The following is a 19,043-nucleotide window of genomic DNA, read 5'->3' as shown; positions in this document are numbered from 1 at the left end:
TTAATGACACATGAAGACATTCTAACAAAAAGATTCCCCGAAAGGCAAACATAGGAAAGAAAAGGTAATGCCCCCATCAAACCCTCCCCTCCGCAGGAACCGGAACTGCCCATGGCTTCCTTATAAAGCTTATGTCCTCTTTCCTGCATGTTTTTGGACACCCCAGTGGTCACAGGCAAAACTGTAACTTAAAGCTTTATTTTCCTATGTATACAAAGATTTCTTTCTAAATTAAAATTTTCTTAATGTTAAATAGTTTTTTTTTTTTTTTTAAAGAATAAGCACACTTTGCTTTTGCAATCAGAAAAAGACAGGGTCCAGTGTTCTGGGGTGGGGGGCGGCAGTTGGTGGGGAGGCGAGTATCCACAAATTTGAAATTTCAGTATGTGAAATATAAAGAGATGAAGTCATCTGGCCACCCCAGTTCCCAGTACCTCATGCATTTTCCCGATACTTTCCCTGCGAGCTTTCCGGAATGTGGGATGAATGATTAACTGTGGATATTCCCGCTGCCAGGAGCAGACACAGAGTCACCGGGCCCAGGGCTGGAGCAGAGGACTGTTGTCCTATAGTCCATCTTAAGAAAAGCAACATAAACAAAAACAGCTATATGCTCCTTGGAGGGTTACTGTTTCTTTTGCATCCTCTCAATCAGCACCATCCCACAAGAATATAATTCAAGCCGTGTAAGTAATTTAAATGTTTCTAAGGGGGAAGGTCCAGCTCAGTGGTAGAACATGTGCTTAGCATGCACAAGGTCCTGGGTTCACTCCCCAGCCCCTCCATTAAAAATAAATAAATATTCTGTACAATTGCAGATCAAGGCCGCTCTTCTGTGACATACGAGATACCATGTTTTAAAGGCCATCTTGGAATACAGTTAGAGAACTTAGTATTTTGATTTACTAAGACCGATTTTAAGTTTCATATTTTACCTTTGCAAAAACTTTAATTAAATATGTCATTTTTAAATAAAGAAATAATCCTAGTTACCTCACCCCTAAAAAGTTAAACTCTATGTCAAAAAACAAAAAGTTTCTTTTTCTAGTTGTCACATTAAAAAGGCATAACAAGGGGGGAGGGGATAGCTCAGTGGTAGAGCGCATGCTTAGCATGCACAGGGTCCTGGGTTCAATCCCCAGTGCCTCCATTAAAATCAATAAATAAGATAAAAAGGCAAAAATGAAGCCAGTGAAATTGATTATAATCATTTTATTTAGCCCAGTCTATCCAAAATATTATCAGTTCAGCAAGTATTCAGTATAAAAAGTCAATGATATGTCATTTCACATAAGCCTTCGGATTCCAGCGTGCGTTTGACACCGATGGCACATCTGGATTAGGACCTGTCGCATTTCGAGGGCTCAAATGCCACATGTGGCAAGGGGCTACCCTTTCAGCCAGTGCAGGTCTACATAGATTATCTTTATGAACCCATGGAACCCTCACACTCTGTTCCCATTTCAGAGATGGGGAAACTGAGGCCCAGAAAGGTGAAGAAATTACTCAAAGAGCTAGCAATGGACTCAAACTCAGACTGTCTGGTTCCAACATGTGCCCCCTAGACCTCTGTACCTCTCATCCTCAATTCCAACTTGAAGGAACATTGTGGTCAGCTGGCCTGGGTTCAAGTCCTGGCTATGCCATTTACAAGCCAGGTGTCCTGCATGATTTGCTTAATTCCTCTGAAATTCAGATTCTTCATCTGAAGAGGGGAAAGTGGCACCTAAGCCAGAAGGCTGAAGGATGACTTAATAGCCTAAAGCCTGGAGGACACCCCACAGAAAGCCTGGCACCCAGCTGGCTCTGCATATACTAGGGCTCTTTTAGCCACTGTGACTTGACCACTCACCGAATTCATTTGAACAGAGTTCCAAACAAACCACCCAACCCTTGCCCGTAGTGTATTCCTGGAAATGTGTTTGAAGCTGATTTCGCAAAACTCGAACAGTGGATTTCTGTGCTGTAAAGGACATTCCATTTACTAAGGACTACACAAATTATGAAACCCTAAATTACTTCTTACCTCTTAGGTGTCATTGTCAAAGATAGAATTGCAATGTTTCATACATGTTATTTTAAAAAGTAATTGGATTTGTCTTACTGTGTTTTTTGTTGTTGTTCTTTGGTTTTTGTGGGGTTTGGGGGGGTGGTTTGGTTCTGATCACAAAAGTGATGAATTCCTGTTGCAAAAAGAATTCAATTGTTAAGAGAAATATGCAACGTGGAAAGTAAAGGTGGTGTGGAGATCCACATGAAGAAATGCACACAAATGCAGCCCAGGGAGGATCCACGAGGCCCCAGCTGTCAAAGCATCAGGATACAGAGGTTGAAAGAAACAATTAAAACAGCACACAATGCTTTAGTAGCTTTTACCAAGTCGCCCTCTCCAAAGGTTCTACCAAGGGACGTCCTTTCCAGCCAACAGTTCGGAGATTTCCCATTTCCCAACACTTCTAATTTTGGGCATTTCCAAATTTCACTTGTTTAAACTGAGGGGAAAACTGACCCTGCGAAAAGCATACACCTGCTCCAGTTGTGTCTATTTCCTCCACAATTACACAGACAGCCACCCAGCATAAGCCTCAAAGCGTCCAACGGAAGGTTTGGTGATTTGGGCATGAACGTCCCCTCCCTCCACTTTCCCCGCTGCTCTCTAAGCTCCAACTACAGTGGCCTTTAGCTTCCTGCATAGACCAAGCCTGTTCCCACCTCAGGGCCTTTGCATATGCTGCTCCCTCTGCCTTGTGCCTCTTCACCTAGGTAGTTCCTATTCACCCTTCTAAGAGGCCACCTGGAGCAGATTCTTAAACCTGTTTTCCCTTTTGTAATAATATTACCCCCTTGGTGAGATTGCTATGAGGATCAAATGAGATACATAGTTTAAAACATTTGACACTGTGTTTCAGAAAGAGTTAAGATTTAAATTCAAGAGGAACCTCCTCCATGACCACCCTACCCAGGTCAGGTTCCCATGTATTATCCTTTCTCATGGATCTCTCGGTTTTTTGTTTTTTTGTTTTTTTCTGTATACCATAAAAATAACTAAATAACTACTTGTAATACCATTGCTTCACCATTCTCTTTCCCATTAAGACCATGACTCTGGAAAGGCAGAAATGGTGCCCAGCATCATGCCTGCCCCACCGGAGGCAACTGAACCTCAAATTAATGAATGGATGGATCAAATAGGCTCCATCTTTGACTCAATTATACTAAAATGTCAAAGGCTACACTTCTTATCACTGTTATCAGTACATGTATTTTCTCCCTTTCCACAACATTTTATAAAGACAAAGGATAAAATGCAGTCATGCTCACACCACAGCCACATCTGGCTAGACCAAGATGGCTACACAGCTCCAACAGAACTGTTGGTGGGTAAGTAGCACCCCCATGTGATCGCTGGGAATGTTTGCTTTTCTGTTTATCTACAAATGCCAGAATTCAATACTCAGGCTGTATCCTGGTTTGTCCTTCCGGATTAACCCTCACACTTCTCCCCTCTTCCCCTTGCCCCACCTCCCCAATCTGTGCCCTGAGAAGCTGATTGCATGACCGGCTCCCTTAGTTTCTTTGCCTTCTGTTGCAGCCAGTGAGAGGCTCCAGCAGGAGATTAGAGGGTAGGAGGGGAGAGAGGGCAAAGCCTTTATTTCCTGCTCCCTAAACACAAGGGGCTGGATCTAGTGACTCGATTTTAACATACAGGTTGTGGCAACAGAAGTGATGATGCTGTGTGACTTTCAAGGCTAGGTCATGAAAAGATATAGCTTCCACCTGGCTTTCCTTCTCTTGGCTCATTTGCTCTGGGGAGGCCAGCTGCCAAGTTGGTAGTATCTAGCTCAAGCAGCCCAAGTAGGGAGGAAATGGGGCATCCTGCCAACAGCCAGCACCCACCTGTCAGCCATGTGAGTGAGCCACCTTGGAACAAGCTCATCCAGCCCCAGTCATACTTTCAGATGACTGCAGCCCCAGTCAACAGTTTGACTACAACCTTATAGAGACCCTGAGCCAGAAAGACCAGCAAAGCCATTCCCAGATTCCTGACCCTCAAGAACTGTATGAAATACTAATAATGTTTTAAGTCACTAAGTTTTGGGATAATTTGTTATGCAGCAACAGAGAACTACTATACCTGGTAACAACAGTTTGATGCTCCCACATCTACCTGGAACTCTTCCCCCATATCCTTCAGGTCTCCCCTCCAGTGTTACTTCCTGCAGCCTTCCCTAGACTCCCTTTACCCATCCCTTTGCCTCAGTTCATTTTTCTTCCTGGTTCTTATTATCTCCTATCCTATTCCATACTTGTTTCTTGTCTGTCTCCCCCCCATGAGAATGCTAGTAGCTCTATGAGGGCTGGGATCTTTGCTTTATTTGATGCTGTGTGCACAGTGCCTGGAAAAGTGCCTGGCACAGAGTAAGCTCTCACTATGGTGGCCATTACGATGAGAATCTAGCAGACCTGATTTGTGTCAGGGCGAGATGAGACTCCCACCTGTCTCCTGCCAGCTCTATGCCTACCCTGACCAAGGGATGGGACATAGCTGTGACCTCCCCTCCATTGGGTAAGTAGTCATTGGCAACTATAAAGGGAGAGCTTCTCCACGCCCCCTCACCTCCCTCAGGATAAAATCGCAGGTCCTCTGTGCAGCCTACAGGCCCCCATCCCTGACTGAAATCCCACCACTCAGCCGCAAAGAACCGTGAACTGTTCACATTTGCTCATAGAGTAGGCTCCGGAGAGGGGTGCATAGACCCCACAAACAAAACTTTGGGGTTCAAGTAGAAAACATTGGAACATTTATATTTTTATTCTCCTTTAGTTTGCTAAGGAGTATCTTTCTGTAATAAATACAGTACCATAAAATGATCTACGGAATCTACTGGTATGACTGTATGTGTATATAATTTATCAACAAATATCCATCTGGGGGTGAAGCTTCAACATTTTTACTGATAGAGGTGCACATTCAAAACTAATTTTCAGAGTCATTTATCCTAACACAATTTTGTCCCCCAGAGGACATTTGGCAATATCTGAAGACATTTTCAGTTGTCACCACTGGAGCAAGGGTGCCACTGGCATCTAATGGGTTGAGGCCAGGACTGCTGCTCAACCCTACAACACAGGGCAGGCCCTCACCACACAGAACCATCCAGCCCAAATTGCCAGTAGTGTTGAGGTTGAGACCCCTTGGCCTAAAGCGCTGGACTTTCTTGATTCTGGGGTCTTTGCACAGCTAGCTGCTTTCTTCCCCTAGTCCATTTTTCACCTAGCTGAGACCTCAAAATTCCAGAAGTCCTCCAAGAAGTCATCTCTGCCGCTGCCAGGCTGGACCAGAGCCCCTCCTCAGGGTTCCGCCAGCCCCTCTCTCCTACTGGGTTAGAATTGTCCTGGCCCACCCCCCAGGTTCTCAACTTTCCTATTTACAGTGCAAATTCCCCGGAACCCCTAGACAACCCGATTCTTCAAGACTACTAGGGACCAGGAATCTGTATTTTTAACCAGCACCTCCTTCTTCCCCCCAGCTGCCTGCCCCTTCAAATCTTGCACATAGTAGGTGGCCCAGTGACTAGTTGAGTGTCTTCAGTCAGGGGCTACAGAGTGCTCTACCAGGGGTCTTGAATCCTGGCGCGCGCGCACACACACACACACACACACACACACACACACAGCCACTACCATCATCCCCATCTTACAGAGGAGTAAACTGAGGTTCAGAGAGGGGACGTAGCCAGAAAAGGGACCCAAAGCGAGGAAGGGGCTCAAGTCCTAATTAGCGCCTGATTCCTGGGGGAGGGGAGGAGACAGAGCGATGAACTGGGGGAGCGCGAGCTAGCAGGGGCGCGGAGACTCGCGGCGGCCTTCCAATGCGGCCCCGCCCCCACGAGGGACGTGAAGACGCGGACCCCGCGCAGCGTGGGGACATGTGACCGACTGCAGAGGCCGCGCCGCCTCCCCCGCCCGAGGTCCGCGCGCTCCGCCGCAGGGTGCAGACCCGGGGCGCCCGCCTGGGTTTGGGGCGCAAGAGCAGAGGCGGAGCCGGGGCGGAGCCAGCGCGCCCCGTCCCCCTCTTTCCAATAATCGAAAGCGAAACGGAGGGCCGGAAAGGAAGGGCGGAGCCGGCCCAGAGGCCCCGCCCCCTGCCTTGCGCGGCTGCTGGACCGACGGGCGCGCCCAGGTAGGGGGTCTCCGAGCGCGCAGTGCGGACCCTCGCGGGGACCTGCGCGCCGCCACCATGTCTCAGGAAGGTGTGGAGGTAGGAGATGGCAACAACTGGGCCGGGGACCCGCGAGAGACGCGGGGGAGGAGCCAGGGACGGGGAGGGGGCTTCGCAGTTCCTGGGGACTCCATCTGAAGCCCAGACCTTCCCCCGGGCTGGCACTCCCCGCTTCGGAAAGGAGAGTGACGGCCACATCCCCCAGAGCGAAATGCGGCCTCCTCGAGGAAAAGCGGGGCTGCTGGGTCAAGGGTCAGAGGCTAGGGGTTACCTGGCTGGCCTCCTTCCTTAGCCTCGGACGCTCACCTCAGTCCGCTCCCGCCCCCAATGCCCTGTAGGGACTTTGGCTTTTTCCAGGAAATGCAGTAGAGGGATGGAGGGGGGGAGCGGAGGCCAAAACCGAGGGTCAAGTTCAGGCCGGAAAAAGGATGCCTAAGGATGGGGGAGGGGCAATCCCTCCACTCCTTCCCCCGTCGGAGACCACCTGTCCCCACCCCAGCTGGAAAAGAGCGTTCGGCGCCTCCGGGAGAAGTTTCATGGGAAGGTATCCGCCAAGAAGGCGGGGACTCTGATGAGGAAATTTGACAGCGACCACACGGGAGTGGGGCGCTCCATCGTGTACGGTGAGCAGGCATGGGTTCCGGGCCTGGTGGGGGTTCCTCCGGGGAGCGCGGAGGGGGTGTAGTCTGCGCTGAGGGTAAGAAGAGAAGATGAGATCATCTTTTTGGGGGGCGGTCTGCCTCAGGGCTCTGGGGGCCCTGCAACTCCCACAAGATCTTTCAAGGGCCCTTCACTTACACTTACTCTCCCCACTAGGGGTGAAGCAGAAAGATGGACAGGAACTGAGTAATGACCTGGATGCCCAGGTAAACTGCCCCCCTCCTCTCAAAGGACGTGGTAAGGGGAGGGAGAACAGAAGGGTCAGGCTTCTCCATGATGAGCCCCTTCTGTGCACTGTCAGTCTACAACTTATGGTCCAGCCTCATTTATTTATTCACCTCTCAGCCATGTGTCCTGCCAGGGAGCCTGCAAACAGTAGGTGCTCATTAGGTGCTGATTGTATTCAATGGAGGAGAGGGACATGAAACTAGGTAATGAAATGAATCATGATTAATGTCATTATAGAGGAGCCATAGAGGTCAGGGAAGGCTTCTTGGAGGAGGCAGCACCAAGTTCTTCAAGACTAGGAAGGAGTGATCCCTGGGGAGGGATGGAGTTGGAAAGGATCTTCCTGGAAATAAGGGTGGCATCAGCGAAGGAACCTGCAGATAGGCTAGGATGAGCCCGAGGTTGAGGAGCGGAGCCCATGTGAATGAATGAATGAATGAATGAATGAAAGGCTTTGTGGCATAGGTACAACACAGCCACTTTGCCCCTTAGATGGTTTTGGTGGCTGGTGCACTGGATTTCTGAAAGACCCAGCATAGCGTTGTGAAAGCATATAATAAAGTATGTCTTATACTCTTAACATTTATATATTTATATTTATACATATAAGTATGATAAAAAAAAAATAGCAAAAAGCATCATTGATTGAGCACTTCCCCTGTGGCAGGACTCCAGGAATTTTACCTGTTGACTAAATTCATTGCCACAGTGACCCCATGAGACAGGTCCTATTATTTATCATGTCCATTTTGCAGACAAAGAACCTGAGACACAGGGTGATGAAGTCATTTGACCAGGTTCATGCAGAACGGAGGTGGTGGCTGGGATTTGAACCCAGGCCACCTAGAAGCAGAGCCTGGGCTCTGAGATTAGGGACCCAGGGGGAGTGGATTGACCGTGCCCCCACAGCTGGAAGTGATGGAGCAAGGGTTCCAACCTGTATTTATCTGAATCCAGAGCCTAATCACTTAGCTTAAAGCAGCATGGCCCCAACAGGTGACCTGTCACAGTGTCAACAAGTGTGCAGCATTTGCCAGCAAGAAGGGAGCATGCGGTCCAAGCCTGCTCCACCACGCTCACTCAGGGTGATCTCAGTCAAGCCCTCTCCCAGCTCTGGGCCTCAGTTTCCCCATTTGAGCAATGGGGATAACAGTTGTGCCCACCTCTCAGGGTAACTATAAGGACAGTTGAGCCCACACATCTTGTCCTTACTAAGTGGATGCTGCTCAATCAGCTTCTCCTGAGTTAGGGACACTCTACTCTCACGTGTGGCCAGAACCCTGCATCCCTGGCCAGAAGCCCCACCCCCAGGAAAGCGGCATGAGCCACATCCCCAGTTTCTGCCCCTGGTGTCTCCACCCAGGACCCCCCGGAGGACATGAAACAAGACCGGGACATTCAGGTGAGTCCAGGGTGTGGGATATGGAGGTGGAGCAGGGAGGACATCCATGGTGATGTCCGTATGTGAGGAGGAAATACATTGTAGGGGCAGGAAGGGGAGGGAAGGGCTGACCAAGATTTGTCCCCACCTACCCCATTCTGCAGGCGGTGGCAACCTCTCTGCTGCCACTGACGGAAGCCAATCTACGCATGTTCCAACGTGCCCAGGAAGACCTCATCCCTGCTGTGGACCGGCAGTTCGCCTGCTCCTCCTGTGACCATGTCTGGTGGCGCCGAGTGCCCCAGCGGAAGGAGGTGATAACCCAACCCCTGACCTTGATTCTGTTCCCACGCCACTCCCAACCCCCATCCTCAGGTTCTGAACCTTTGACCTAAGAACATCAGCCTCCAAGAGCCCAACCCCTGGCCTCCAACCTCAGAGCTCAACCTTGATCTCAGACCACCCCCAACCCTGACCCAGTGAGCTGAACTTCTAAACATGAACTTGAGCAGCTCAACTCTTACCCCAGAGCCTGACCTCTGACTACACAGTTTGACAGCTACCACAGAAGTCAAACCTGATCCCCAAATCTGACTTCCGAACCCCTAACCAGTGGTGTGCTTCTGGCAAATGTTTAGTAACAAGCTCTTGTGCAGCAGGGGCAATCCCAGATATATAGTGTTTGCCAATTTATGAAGTGCAAATCTTCTCACGGTGGCCAACAAGCTATTAGTGCTCACCTCTGACAGCCATCCCCGCTCCCTCTCCACACCCCAAGGTGTCGCGATGCAGGAAATGCCGGAAACGCTACGAGCCAGTGCCATGTGACAAGATGTGGGGTGTGGCTGAGTTCCACTGCCCGAAATGTCGGCACAACTTCCGGTGAGGGTGCTGACCAGCCCCTGTTGGCCCTGCCCCACCCCAGCCCTGCCTTCCCCTGCCCTGGCCCCACTCCGGCCCCACTGGACTTTGGACCCTCACGGCCCTGCCCACTCCCAGGGGCTGGGCACAGATGGGGTCCCCGTCCCCCTGCTACGGGTGTGGCTTCCCCGTATATCCGACACGGATCCTCCCTCCGCGCTGGGACCGGGACATGGATCGCCGCAGCACCCATACCCACTCCTGCTCGGCTGAGGACTGCTACAATCGGCGAGGTGAGGACCTGTCACATCCCCATGGCCTCCCCCAACCCTGGGCAGTCTACTTGGCCTTGACTCCTCAGATGTCCACGTCTGGGGCTTTAAGGACCAAGGTCTCTGCCTGCCCCTTCCACATACCTCCTAAGGCCTCAGTTCCGGAGACCCTTTCATCTCCCACCACATTGGTCCCTCCTTCCACGTCTTCCATGGCTCTCCAGTCTCCTTACCTCCAGGTCACTCAGGACCCTGACCCCTCCTTAACACCCACCTCCCATAGCATCAGCCACTTTCCGTGGTCTTGCCTGTAAGGCCCTGTGCTTTCGCTCCGGTGGCCCACACCCCAGTGTCCTGTGGCCTCTGCCCCTGTGGTCTGTGTTCTTGGTTCCTTTTTTGTCTTCTATAATCTCAGGTGATGTCCATGTCCCGGGTCTCCTGTGGCTTCAACACCTGTGACTTTCACCTCTGAATTTCCTATAGCTCTGGCCGCATAGCCTGCGGCCTCAGCCCCTCCCCTCCCCAGAGCTCCCGATGTTCTCAGCTTCCTTGCCCCTAGAGGCTCATGTAGCATCAAGCCCCAAGACCTCAGACCCTCTCCCTCCCCAGAGCCCCACGTGCCTGGGACGTCCTGTGCACACCCCAAGAGCCGGAAGCAGAACCACCTGCCCAAAGTCCTGCACCCCAGCAACCCCCACATCAGCAGTGGCTCCACTGTGGCCACCTGCTTGAGCCAGGGGGGCCTCGTGGAAGACCTGGACAACCTCATTCTGGAGGACCTGAAGGAGGAGGAGGAGGAAGAGGAGGAGGAGGGCGGGCATGGGGATTGACACCAGCCAGGTGCAGATGCAAACCAGACACGGTCTGTGGATATTTTGTGTTGTTATAAAATATGAGCTCAAACCGAGATCTAAGTACCCTTGAGGAGCCATCTGGGTCTGAGATATTGGCAGGGGGATTCCTGGGTCCTGTTTTCAGGGCCCTGGGGAACAGATCTACAACAGGAAGAGGTCTGTGGGACATGGTCCCCACTAAGCTACGAAGGAGATGTGGCCAGGACAACTTTGGCTCTTGCTGACAAACATCCCCTGGGACCTGGGGGACAAATGGACAGACAGTCACAGCTTCAGGGGCCGGATCAGCATGGCAGCCTTCTTGAGCGAGTAAGCCCCACCACGAAACTCGGCCCAGTAGACGCCGTCCTGGTAGCGGCTACGGTAGTGGCCACCACGATGCCACACACCATTTAGGTTGGAGTGGGCACAGGCATGGTACCACCAGCCTCCCCGCTGGTACAGGGCACAGTTACCTGAAGAGAGAAAGAGTTAATGTCTTCTCACCAGAATAAAAGCCTCTACAAGCACCTCACTATTATAAGGCTTTTGCCAGGCATTCCTCACTTTCTTCTTCAGAGTAATAACCTTAATTCCTTCCTTATCCCCTTACCAAAGTACAAGTCACATTTGCCCTACCCTTTCTGCAGAGTAGGAGCTTTACCTCTCATTCCTTTATCAGCAAAAACAACATACTCTACTTCCTTTCTAGAATACAAGTCCTAGCTCTCAGCTCCCACCCACCCACCCTGCCACCTTTCACCAAGGCAGAAGTCCTAACTCTTTTACTGCCTTATCAGACAAGGAATCAGAACTTCCCATCCCCTCACCAGAATAAGAGTCCTGTCCTCTGTTCTCTTGCTCACCCTGATCCCTACCAGAGGGAAGTCTTATCCCACCCCATTTCATTCCCTCACTAGGAACTCCCTATCCCCCTACCCCACCAGAATTAAGAGCTCCTTACCAGAATAGGAGTCTCGGTCCCTATCCACGGTGCTGAAAGGCTTGTCATTGTGCCAGGAAAGAGAGTCTCCAGCATCTCCGTGGTACTGGCCAAGCCGTAGGCGGTAGTGGTCACTTTCAGGCTCCAGGGAGAAACCATCATAGTGGGCACGTGCCCCACGGCCTCCCCAGTCCTCAAGTAGCACCAGTAGCTCATGGTCCCCACGGCTAGTCAGCTGATGCACAGGTTCAAGGCCCAGCCAGTATTCCCCGTCAGGCTGCCCAAAGCCCACCTGGCAGGGCAGGAAAGTCAGAAAGTTGGGAGCAGGTCCCCTCCCCTGCCCAGTCCTGCCCCACCCACCTGTGCCCACCTTGTAGTGTTGCCAGGTAGTGAAGAAGTTAACGGAGCCATCCTGCCGCCTCTGGATCACAGTCCAGCCTCCACCCTCCAGCTGTTGCTCGCACCATGCTGACACCATATGCCTGCCCAGTTGCAGCTCATATACTCCGCTCTGTCCATGGCCTGCCTGGCGAGCCTCTGCACAATCCCGCCATGGGCCTGTGGGCACAGGGATATGGGAGAGGCACAGCCTGAACCAATCAACCCCTTATGGAGTAAGAGTCCTGATTCTCACTGGTCCCCTCACCAGAAGAGCAGTCCTGCCTCTTCTATTCCCTCACCAAAATAAGAGCCACAACACCCATTTACTTCCCTAAATAAGACTCTGTCACTCTTTTCTCACTAAAGCAAATGTGGAGACTGGGATTCTTAAATCTCTGTTCTGTGGTCTCCTCACCAGAATAGAGGTCCTGAACACGACACTCTGAACCCCCTCAAATTCTCACCAAAGTAGCAGTCCTAAATTCCCTATCCCTTCATCAAAATAAGACTAACCCTCCTGTTTTCACACCATAATAAGAATTTTGGTCTTTATCAGAATAAGAGCCATATCTCCCTGTTCCATCATCAGAATAAAAGCATCATTTCCTCCAGTCTCCTCATCCTGAGAGAAATCTGACATTAAAGTCCTGACTTGTATTTCCCTTTATTCATGCTGCACTGGAAATCTCCTGGCTCCTCACACCCGCAACAGCCCAGCCCTTGTCTTACCCGCTGGCTTGGTAGGGACAGCAGGGTGCCCTGAGGGCATGGGAGAGGCCAAGGGCCCCTGCTGTCTCAGGGTCTGGTCTCTCTGGGGCTCTGGGGCTGGGTTTAGCCTCCGGCTGGTATCACTGGTGCCACCCACCAGACTGACTGGAACCACAGGCACCAGGGGTGGTGGCAGGACCTGGAGTAACCAAGAGAGTTGGATGTGACTGCACTAACCATCAGCCCAAGAGGCTCTGGGCTCCTATATCTCCCAGCACCCAGACGGGAAGGAGATGAGTCAGGGGCATGGATAGATCCTCCCCATAAGCATAATTCCAGCTGTCAAGAAGAAACAGAGCTGGGCTTACTCCTGCTCTGGGGTTCATAGCTTAATGGATCTGTGCCTCCGAACTTTTCTGTAGAGTAGAGATAATGATATGAGTACCTCCAACATTTAGTATTAACTTTCTCAATCCTCCCAACAGCCCTGTAAGGTAGCTACCATCACAGAGCAACAATCTCTTATTCAAAATCAAAGGCCAGACATAACTCTAGAATTCAGAATAATATGGCAGGAGTTAGAAATAGTAACAACAGGGTCTACATGTATATTATGTAACATCCCCTACTGTCTTTGATCTTTAACCACAGAGTAATATGCTTGATTACAGGATCCTATGAGTATCTTATATATTAGGTGGATGAGTAAAGACTTTAAGTAGCCACCAGTCGCGTTTTGACCCAAATGAGTTATGGGGGAGAAGTAGGGATTCGTTTTTTGGAGTTTTTTTGTATTCTGGAACTACAGATAAGAGATCGTGGGGTTTCAGGAGGCCTATCTTACAGACGATGCTCACAAGAAATGACTATGGTTTGGAGAGGGGAGTAGTTTTGCAGTTACCTGCTGCTGCCCGCCCGCACCCCCCGGGCACAGGCGCTCCAGGCGGGCGATGAGGCCACTCTGCTGGCTGACAAGTTGCGCCAGCTCGCGGAACTTGACGTCCAGCTGGTGAAAGCGAGCGGCGGCGCGCTGCGCCTCGGCGGACGCGTTAAGCACGCGCTCGCCGAGCAGCGCCAGCGCAGCGGCGGGCTCCGCCCCCGGGCCGGGCCCCGCCCCCGGGCCCGCCTCGTGCTGCAGCTGCGCGCGCAGCTGGCCCAGGCGCGCGCTCAAGCCGCGGCTTTCCTTGCGCAGCGCGCGCACCTCGCCGGCCACGGCGCCATCGGCCGTCGCCAGCCTCTGAAGTTCGCGCAGCAGTTCCTCGTGGCGGCTCACGCGCACGCGCAGCGCCGCCACTTCGCTGGCGTTGGCGGCTTCCGGCGCCGGGCGCGCGGCCGCCGGCCCGCTCCAGCACACAGCGCCCGTGAACTTCTGCGAGGGCAGCACAAAGGTGTAGGTGCAGCGCGGGGCGGCCGCGCGCGCCCACGACGCGCCCAGCAGGAGCAGCAGCTGCAGCGTGCGCAGCCTGGGCGCCCACATGGCGGACCTGCAGACAGAGGATGAGCGAGAAGGAGCGGGGGCCCCGGGAACCCAGGCTCGACCCGCGACCCTCAGGCCAGCGACCCTCAGGCCGGGCCAAACCCATCTGCTCCCACTTGGGAATGCACATGTGTACACTTGCGTGAATCTGGGTCCGTCCACACACGGCCGCCTCCATCCCTTTCTCTGCCCCGAGGCTGGCGACACCCCAATAGGATCCAGCCCTGGCCTCGCCACTGCTGGACAGTATGTCCACGCGCCCTGCCAGACAGTATGTCTCGTGCATTCATTCAGCAAGCATTCATTGAGTGCTTACTGTATGCTGGCCTCAGTTCTAGGCACAGGGAATACAGTTGGGAACAAAACACAAAAATCCTGGTCCTGGTGAGCAAGGAACAAAATAGAGTTAGAATTAATAGACTGTATTAGACGGCCGTACATGCGAAAGATAACAGTAAAAGAGATTTAGGGTTATGTGCAAGGGCATTTGGAGAGAAGGGAGGAACTGGAGGAGGTGACAGTTTGGAATAAAGACCTGAAGGAGGTGAGGGAGGAAACCATGGGGGTGTCTGAGAGAAAAGAGGTCCCTAGCAGGGGGAACAGAAAATGCAAAGGCCCTGAGGTCGGATCAGGCCTGACGTATTAAAGGAACCTCAAGGAGGCTGAAGCAGAAGCCATGGGAAAATGAGCGGGAGGGGGATCAGGGAAAAATCTCACTGAGTCTAGTAGTGGATACCCCATCTCCCATGTCCTCAAACCAAAACCCCTGAGTCATCCATGTATCCTCTTTATTCGCGGCAGATCCAACCCATCAGCCAGCCCTGTCAGCTCTTGTGTTTAGATCCTGAATTCCTCCAATTCCCCCCATGCTCGCCTAGTCCCAGGATCCCAGCTCAAGACACCATCTGGATTTCCTTACAGCAGCTGCCTCCCAGATCACCAGTCTTCGGTCGTCAACTTCTGTTCTGTTTCTCCCACGACGGCCAGAGGACGCCTGTGAACACGCAAGTCAGGTCACGTCCCTTCTCTGCTCAGGACCTCTGAGGCTTCCACCTCGCTGAGAGGAAAAGCCTAAGTCCTTCCTGTAGCCCACAAGGCCCTGGTAGCTCTGCCCAGTCCCCTCCCCGCCCTCACCTCCTCCCACTCACCCTCCTTGCTTTAGGCACTGTGGCCCCCTCCTTGTTCCTCAAACACACAAGTCTCCCTGTGGCCTCAGGGCCTTTGCACTTGCTGTTTTCTCAGCCTGGAATATTTATCCCCAAATTTTAACATGGCTCCCTCTCTCTGCTTGTTCAGGTATCCACTGAGCTGTCTCCTCTCAGAAGCCCCCTCTCAGAAGCCCTCCCTAACGACCCCATTTAGTTGCCCCTCCCCAGCACTCCCTATCAGGAGCCGTCTTTTTCATTTAAGCATTTATCACTCTGCAGTGGTGTCATTTATTTGCCATTGTTTATGATCTGAATTCCTCCACCAAAATATCAGCTCCCAGAGGCCTCGTCTGGGTTTTGTTCACTGCTCTGTCCCCAGTGCCTAAAACAGCCTGATGCCATACACACATTCCACCCCCCCCAACATCCACATGCCCCACGTCGGCTGCACCCCCACCCAGGTGTTCCCTGTCTCCCACAGCTGAGCTCATACAAGTGTCTTCGTTCAAAAGTGTGTACTTGTGGCCACCTACCCCCCAGCCCTGCAGTGTCCACACATCAGCCCCCATTATCTTCATTCCTGGTGTTCACACACTTGCAGTCTCTCAAGATGGGGAAGCACATCCCTCCTGAGTGCACGTGCCAACATTCAGAAGACATTCCGTGTGTCCATGTTAGCCCTATCTGCACCATGTCCCACCATGTCCAAAACCACACAGACGTGTGTCCTGCTGGCTTCATCGTCACACACATTGCCTCATTCACACACTCAACGGGCACTCCTTAAGTCCCTTGTTGGGTGCCAAAAGCTGTTCCAGGCAATGAGGACCCAGCTGCAACCAACACAGACAAAACCCCTGCCCTCATGGAGCTGACATCCTGCTTGGGAAAACAGATGGTGGGTAGGTGAGAGGGTAGAGACCTGGGTTGGGGGTGCACTGTAAATAACAGGAGTCAGACCTCACTGAGAAGATGACGCCTGAGCAAAGACCTGAAGGAAGAGGGAGAAGGGGAAGAGCATTCAGGCAGAGGGAACAGCGAATACAAAGGCCTTGAGGTGGGAACTAACTTGGTATGCCATGGAATAGCACGGAGGCCTGTGAGGCTGGAAGGGAATGAGTGAGGGGAAGAACAGGAGGTGGGGACAGGGAGGTGATGGGAGCAAAGTGTTCAGGGCCTTGGGGTCCTCCAGGAGGATCTGGGGTTTTCTTCTGTGTCATGTGGGAGCCATGGGGGATTCTGAGCTGGAAAAAGGTATACTCACTACTACATTCATACACCAAGCTCTAGCTCCCAAAAGCAGAGCAGGGTCCTCTCCTTCCCCCTCTTCAAAGACACCAGCCCCTCCAGAGCAGGGGTGGACCAAACCCCTGGGAAACATCCTCTGCCTTCCAGGATCTCAGCCTGGGATAAGGAGGAGGAGGTCTGGGGAGCCCCCCAGCCAAAACAAGACCCAGGTTTCCCAACAGATTCAGCCTCTACCTGCCCTCCCACCCTCCTGCACTCTCACCTCTCACGACCAAGACCCTGAGTTCAGCAAGGCCCGTAGCAGGGACAAGACGTCCAAGGAGGAGCCGGGGGTCCAGTGGGGGCCTCTGAAGTGGGGAAAGAGAAGCCAGGGGGAGAGCAGGAGGGAGGAGTCTTGGTAACCACCCCTGGCCACCCAGAGCCGGGACTAGAGCTGTGATGCTGAGCCCAGGAGATCCCACTGTAAATATTTAGCATTTCCCACGTGAGAACTGAGGCAGAATTGCCAGACCCCCCTGCCCAGGCCACCAGAGCCTGATAATACAGTTCAGTGCCCTGGACGTTCCCCCCACAGTGAAGCACAGAGCGTGGGAGGCTGGAGGCCCTGGGAGGCTGGGGGGATCACACACACACACACACACACACACACACACACACACACACACACACACAACAATAGCAAACATCAGAGGCACCTGCTGCCCGTCAGGCCTGACTCTAAACTCTCCATTTTGTATCTCGTTTAACCCTCACAACCTGAGCTGCCTTCTGTATGTAGCCACATTTTACAGCAGGAAAAACTGAGCCTCAGAGAGGGTGAGGAACTTGCCTGTGGTCACACAGCCAAAGAAAGGATTGACAATTAGAATTAGCCCAAGAAACATGGCTCCAGAAGTTGCACATGTGAACCACAACAGTCACACACACCTGACCTGTGGACATGTGACAGTGGAACACAAAGACACATACAGATACCGATGAAACTTGCAAACCACTGCACAGAGCAAAGACAGATGGACTCTGTGTGTATGTGTGTGTGTGCATGTGCGTGTCCGTGGATTTGCCTGGCACAGGCACATATAAAGACACAACTGCAAACACAGCACAAATTTGGGCAGCAACTGTGTATTCAAAATGTGGTCACCCACACGCATACCACGACTTAAAGGAAAATACCCTGTGCGTTGAGTGTTGTCTGTGCGTCAGACACATACACACCCAGGTACACGTGGTCACACAGTGGCAAGCGCAGAGACACAGATCAGCTACACAGCAAGCCCCCGACATCCGCTGGCCACCCAGTGCAAGTTTCCATTATCTCCCACACATGGTCTCTCCTCACACAGGTCAAGTCCTGCAGGGAAGGAAATAGCCATGCAATCGTTTCTCACAGGTACAAAGTGACTCACAACTCACGTAAAGTCCCCACCAGACTAGGGTCTCCGACTTGTAGGAAGGCCTCCCAGACCAGCAGACACACTTTCAGGGAGCAGTCTCCTTCTCCCAGTTCGTAATGTCCTGAACTCATACGTAACCCGAGTGGCCTCCCGGGCTGAAAGAGGAAATGGTCGTCCCAGATCCGAGACAGGCTGCCAGGCTGGGCTCCGGGCCTGGTCTGGGGCCCCCAACACTGGGCCCCTTGGCCCCCCACTCATAGCCCCCCCCCCCAGCTTCCCGCATTGGCAGCAGAGGGAGAAGAAACCTCCTAAGTCAATGAGACGGGCTGACCGAAGGGAGAGAGAGTCTGAGAGACAGAGAAGGAGAGACGTGGGGGAGATGGGGAGAGAGAAATGGGATAGGAACAGAGCAAGGAGAAAGATGGAAACTTATGAAGGAGACAACTGATGGCAGAGACAAAGCTGGGGAAAAGGAGGCAGATAGAAGACAACGATGGGGAGGGGGAGACAGGAACGGGAAGAGGAGGGGGGAGACTGATAGGAGAGGAGAGGCAAATAGGGGGAGATCAACTGAGGGGGAAGCAAATGTGGGAGGGGAGACAGCTGGGGAGGGGCGGCAAATAGGGGAGAGGAGACAGATGGGGGAGGAAACAGATGAGACAGGGAGAGAGATGTTGGGGGGGATCCCTTCCCCTCACCCCAAGGTTCTGGGGAAGAAGCCAGAGGCCTGAGGCCAAGGCTGGGGCTTTGAGTGGAAACTGGAAGGGGGTAAATTATTCACGAAGCACCCGCCTTGCCCTGAATTTCCAGAAGGTGATGTGGAGTTTCCATCTCTCAGCTCGTCGGCAGACAGGGCTGCCGCGGAGGACAGCTGGTCCTCAGGAGCTGGGGGCCCAAATGAGTAACTGCCAAGGAGCTACCCCCTTCTCAGTCCCCCAAGTGCCTGGCGCCAATGTGCCAAGTATTGTGCATACATCATCTCTCTTAATTCGCGGGTCAAGGAGGAAATGATTATCATTCTCACTTTAGGTTACTTTAGGAGCCTCGGAGTGGAGAAAGTGGCTCTTAAGATCCCACAGCTGGTGGAAATGACGGAGGCAGGATTCGAACACGCGACCCAATTCTCCGACTCTCCCCGTGTGGCGCGGCTCCGCCCCGGTTTCCGTAGAAACAGGCACTAGGTGTCTCCATAGCAACCCCTCTGGTGATGTCTCCCCCCCCCATACACCTGGTACGCATGCCCAGCCGTTGACGTCATCGTGTAGCGGCGCCTGGCGTAATCA

General features: G+C 52.6%; 2 protein-coding genes across 5 annotated transcripts; one reads left to right on the top strand and one right to left on the bottom strand.

The window, feature by feature from the left end:
• Positions 1–5,934: 5,934 nt before the first annotated feature.
• Positions 5,935–11,002, top strand: SHFL (shiftless antiviral inhibitor of ribosomal frameshifting). Its single transcript, XM_010978352.3, has 8 exons — positions 5,935–6,262; positions 6,723–6,846; positions 7,040–7,089; positions 8,475–8,513; positions 8,657–8,806; positions 9,271–9,374; positions 9,492–9,646; positions 10,235–11,002. Exons 1-8 carry the CDS (start codon positions 6,242–6,244, stop codon positions 10,453–10,455), a joined length of 864 nt encoding a protein of 287 aa, XP_010976654.1. The 5' UTR covers positions 5,935–6,241; the 3' UTR covers positions 10,456–11,002.
• Positions 10,491–18,247, bottom strand: ANGPTL6 (angiopoietin like 6). Of its 4 annotated transcripts, none has more exons than XM_064480255.1 (7): positions 17,773–18,247; positions 14,887–14,961; positions 13,392–13,974; positions 12,512–12,689; positions 11,772–11,959; positions 11,423–11,693; positions 10,491–10,934 (listed from the first exon to the last, which is right to left on the bottom strand). In XM_064480255.1, the coding sequence occupies exons 3-7, from the start codon at positions 13,965–13,967 to the stop codon at positions 10,744–10,746; spliced, it is 1,404 nt and encodes a 467-aa protein (XP_064336325.1). In that variant the 5' UTR covers positions 13,968–13,974; positions 14,887–14,961; positions 17,773–18,247; the 3' UTR covers positions 10,491–10,743. The 4 variants fall into 4 exon arrangements, with proteins under 4 accessions (XP_064336325.1, XP_064336326.1, XP_064336327.1 ...); XM_064480256.1 differs by having other exon boundaries at positions 17,780–18,247; XM_064480257.1 differs by having other exon boundaries at positions 17,793–18,247.
• Between the last annotated feature and the right edge of the window lie 796 nt (positions 18,248–19,043).

This window comes from Camelus dromedarius, chromosome 27 (assembly GCF_036321535.1).
Source record: "Camelus dromedarius isolate mCamDro1 chromosome 27, mCamDro1.pat, whole genome shotgun sequence".
Lineage (NCBI taxonomy): Eukaryota > Metazoa > Chordata > Mammalia > Artiodactyla > Camelidae > Camelus > Camelus dromedarius.
This window is presented reverse-complemented; position numbering and strand designations above follow the sequence as displayed.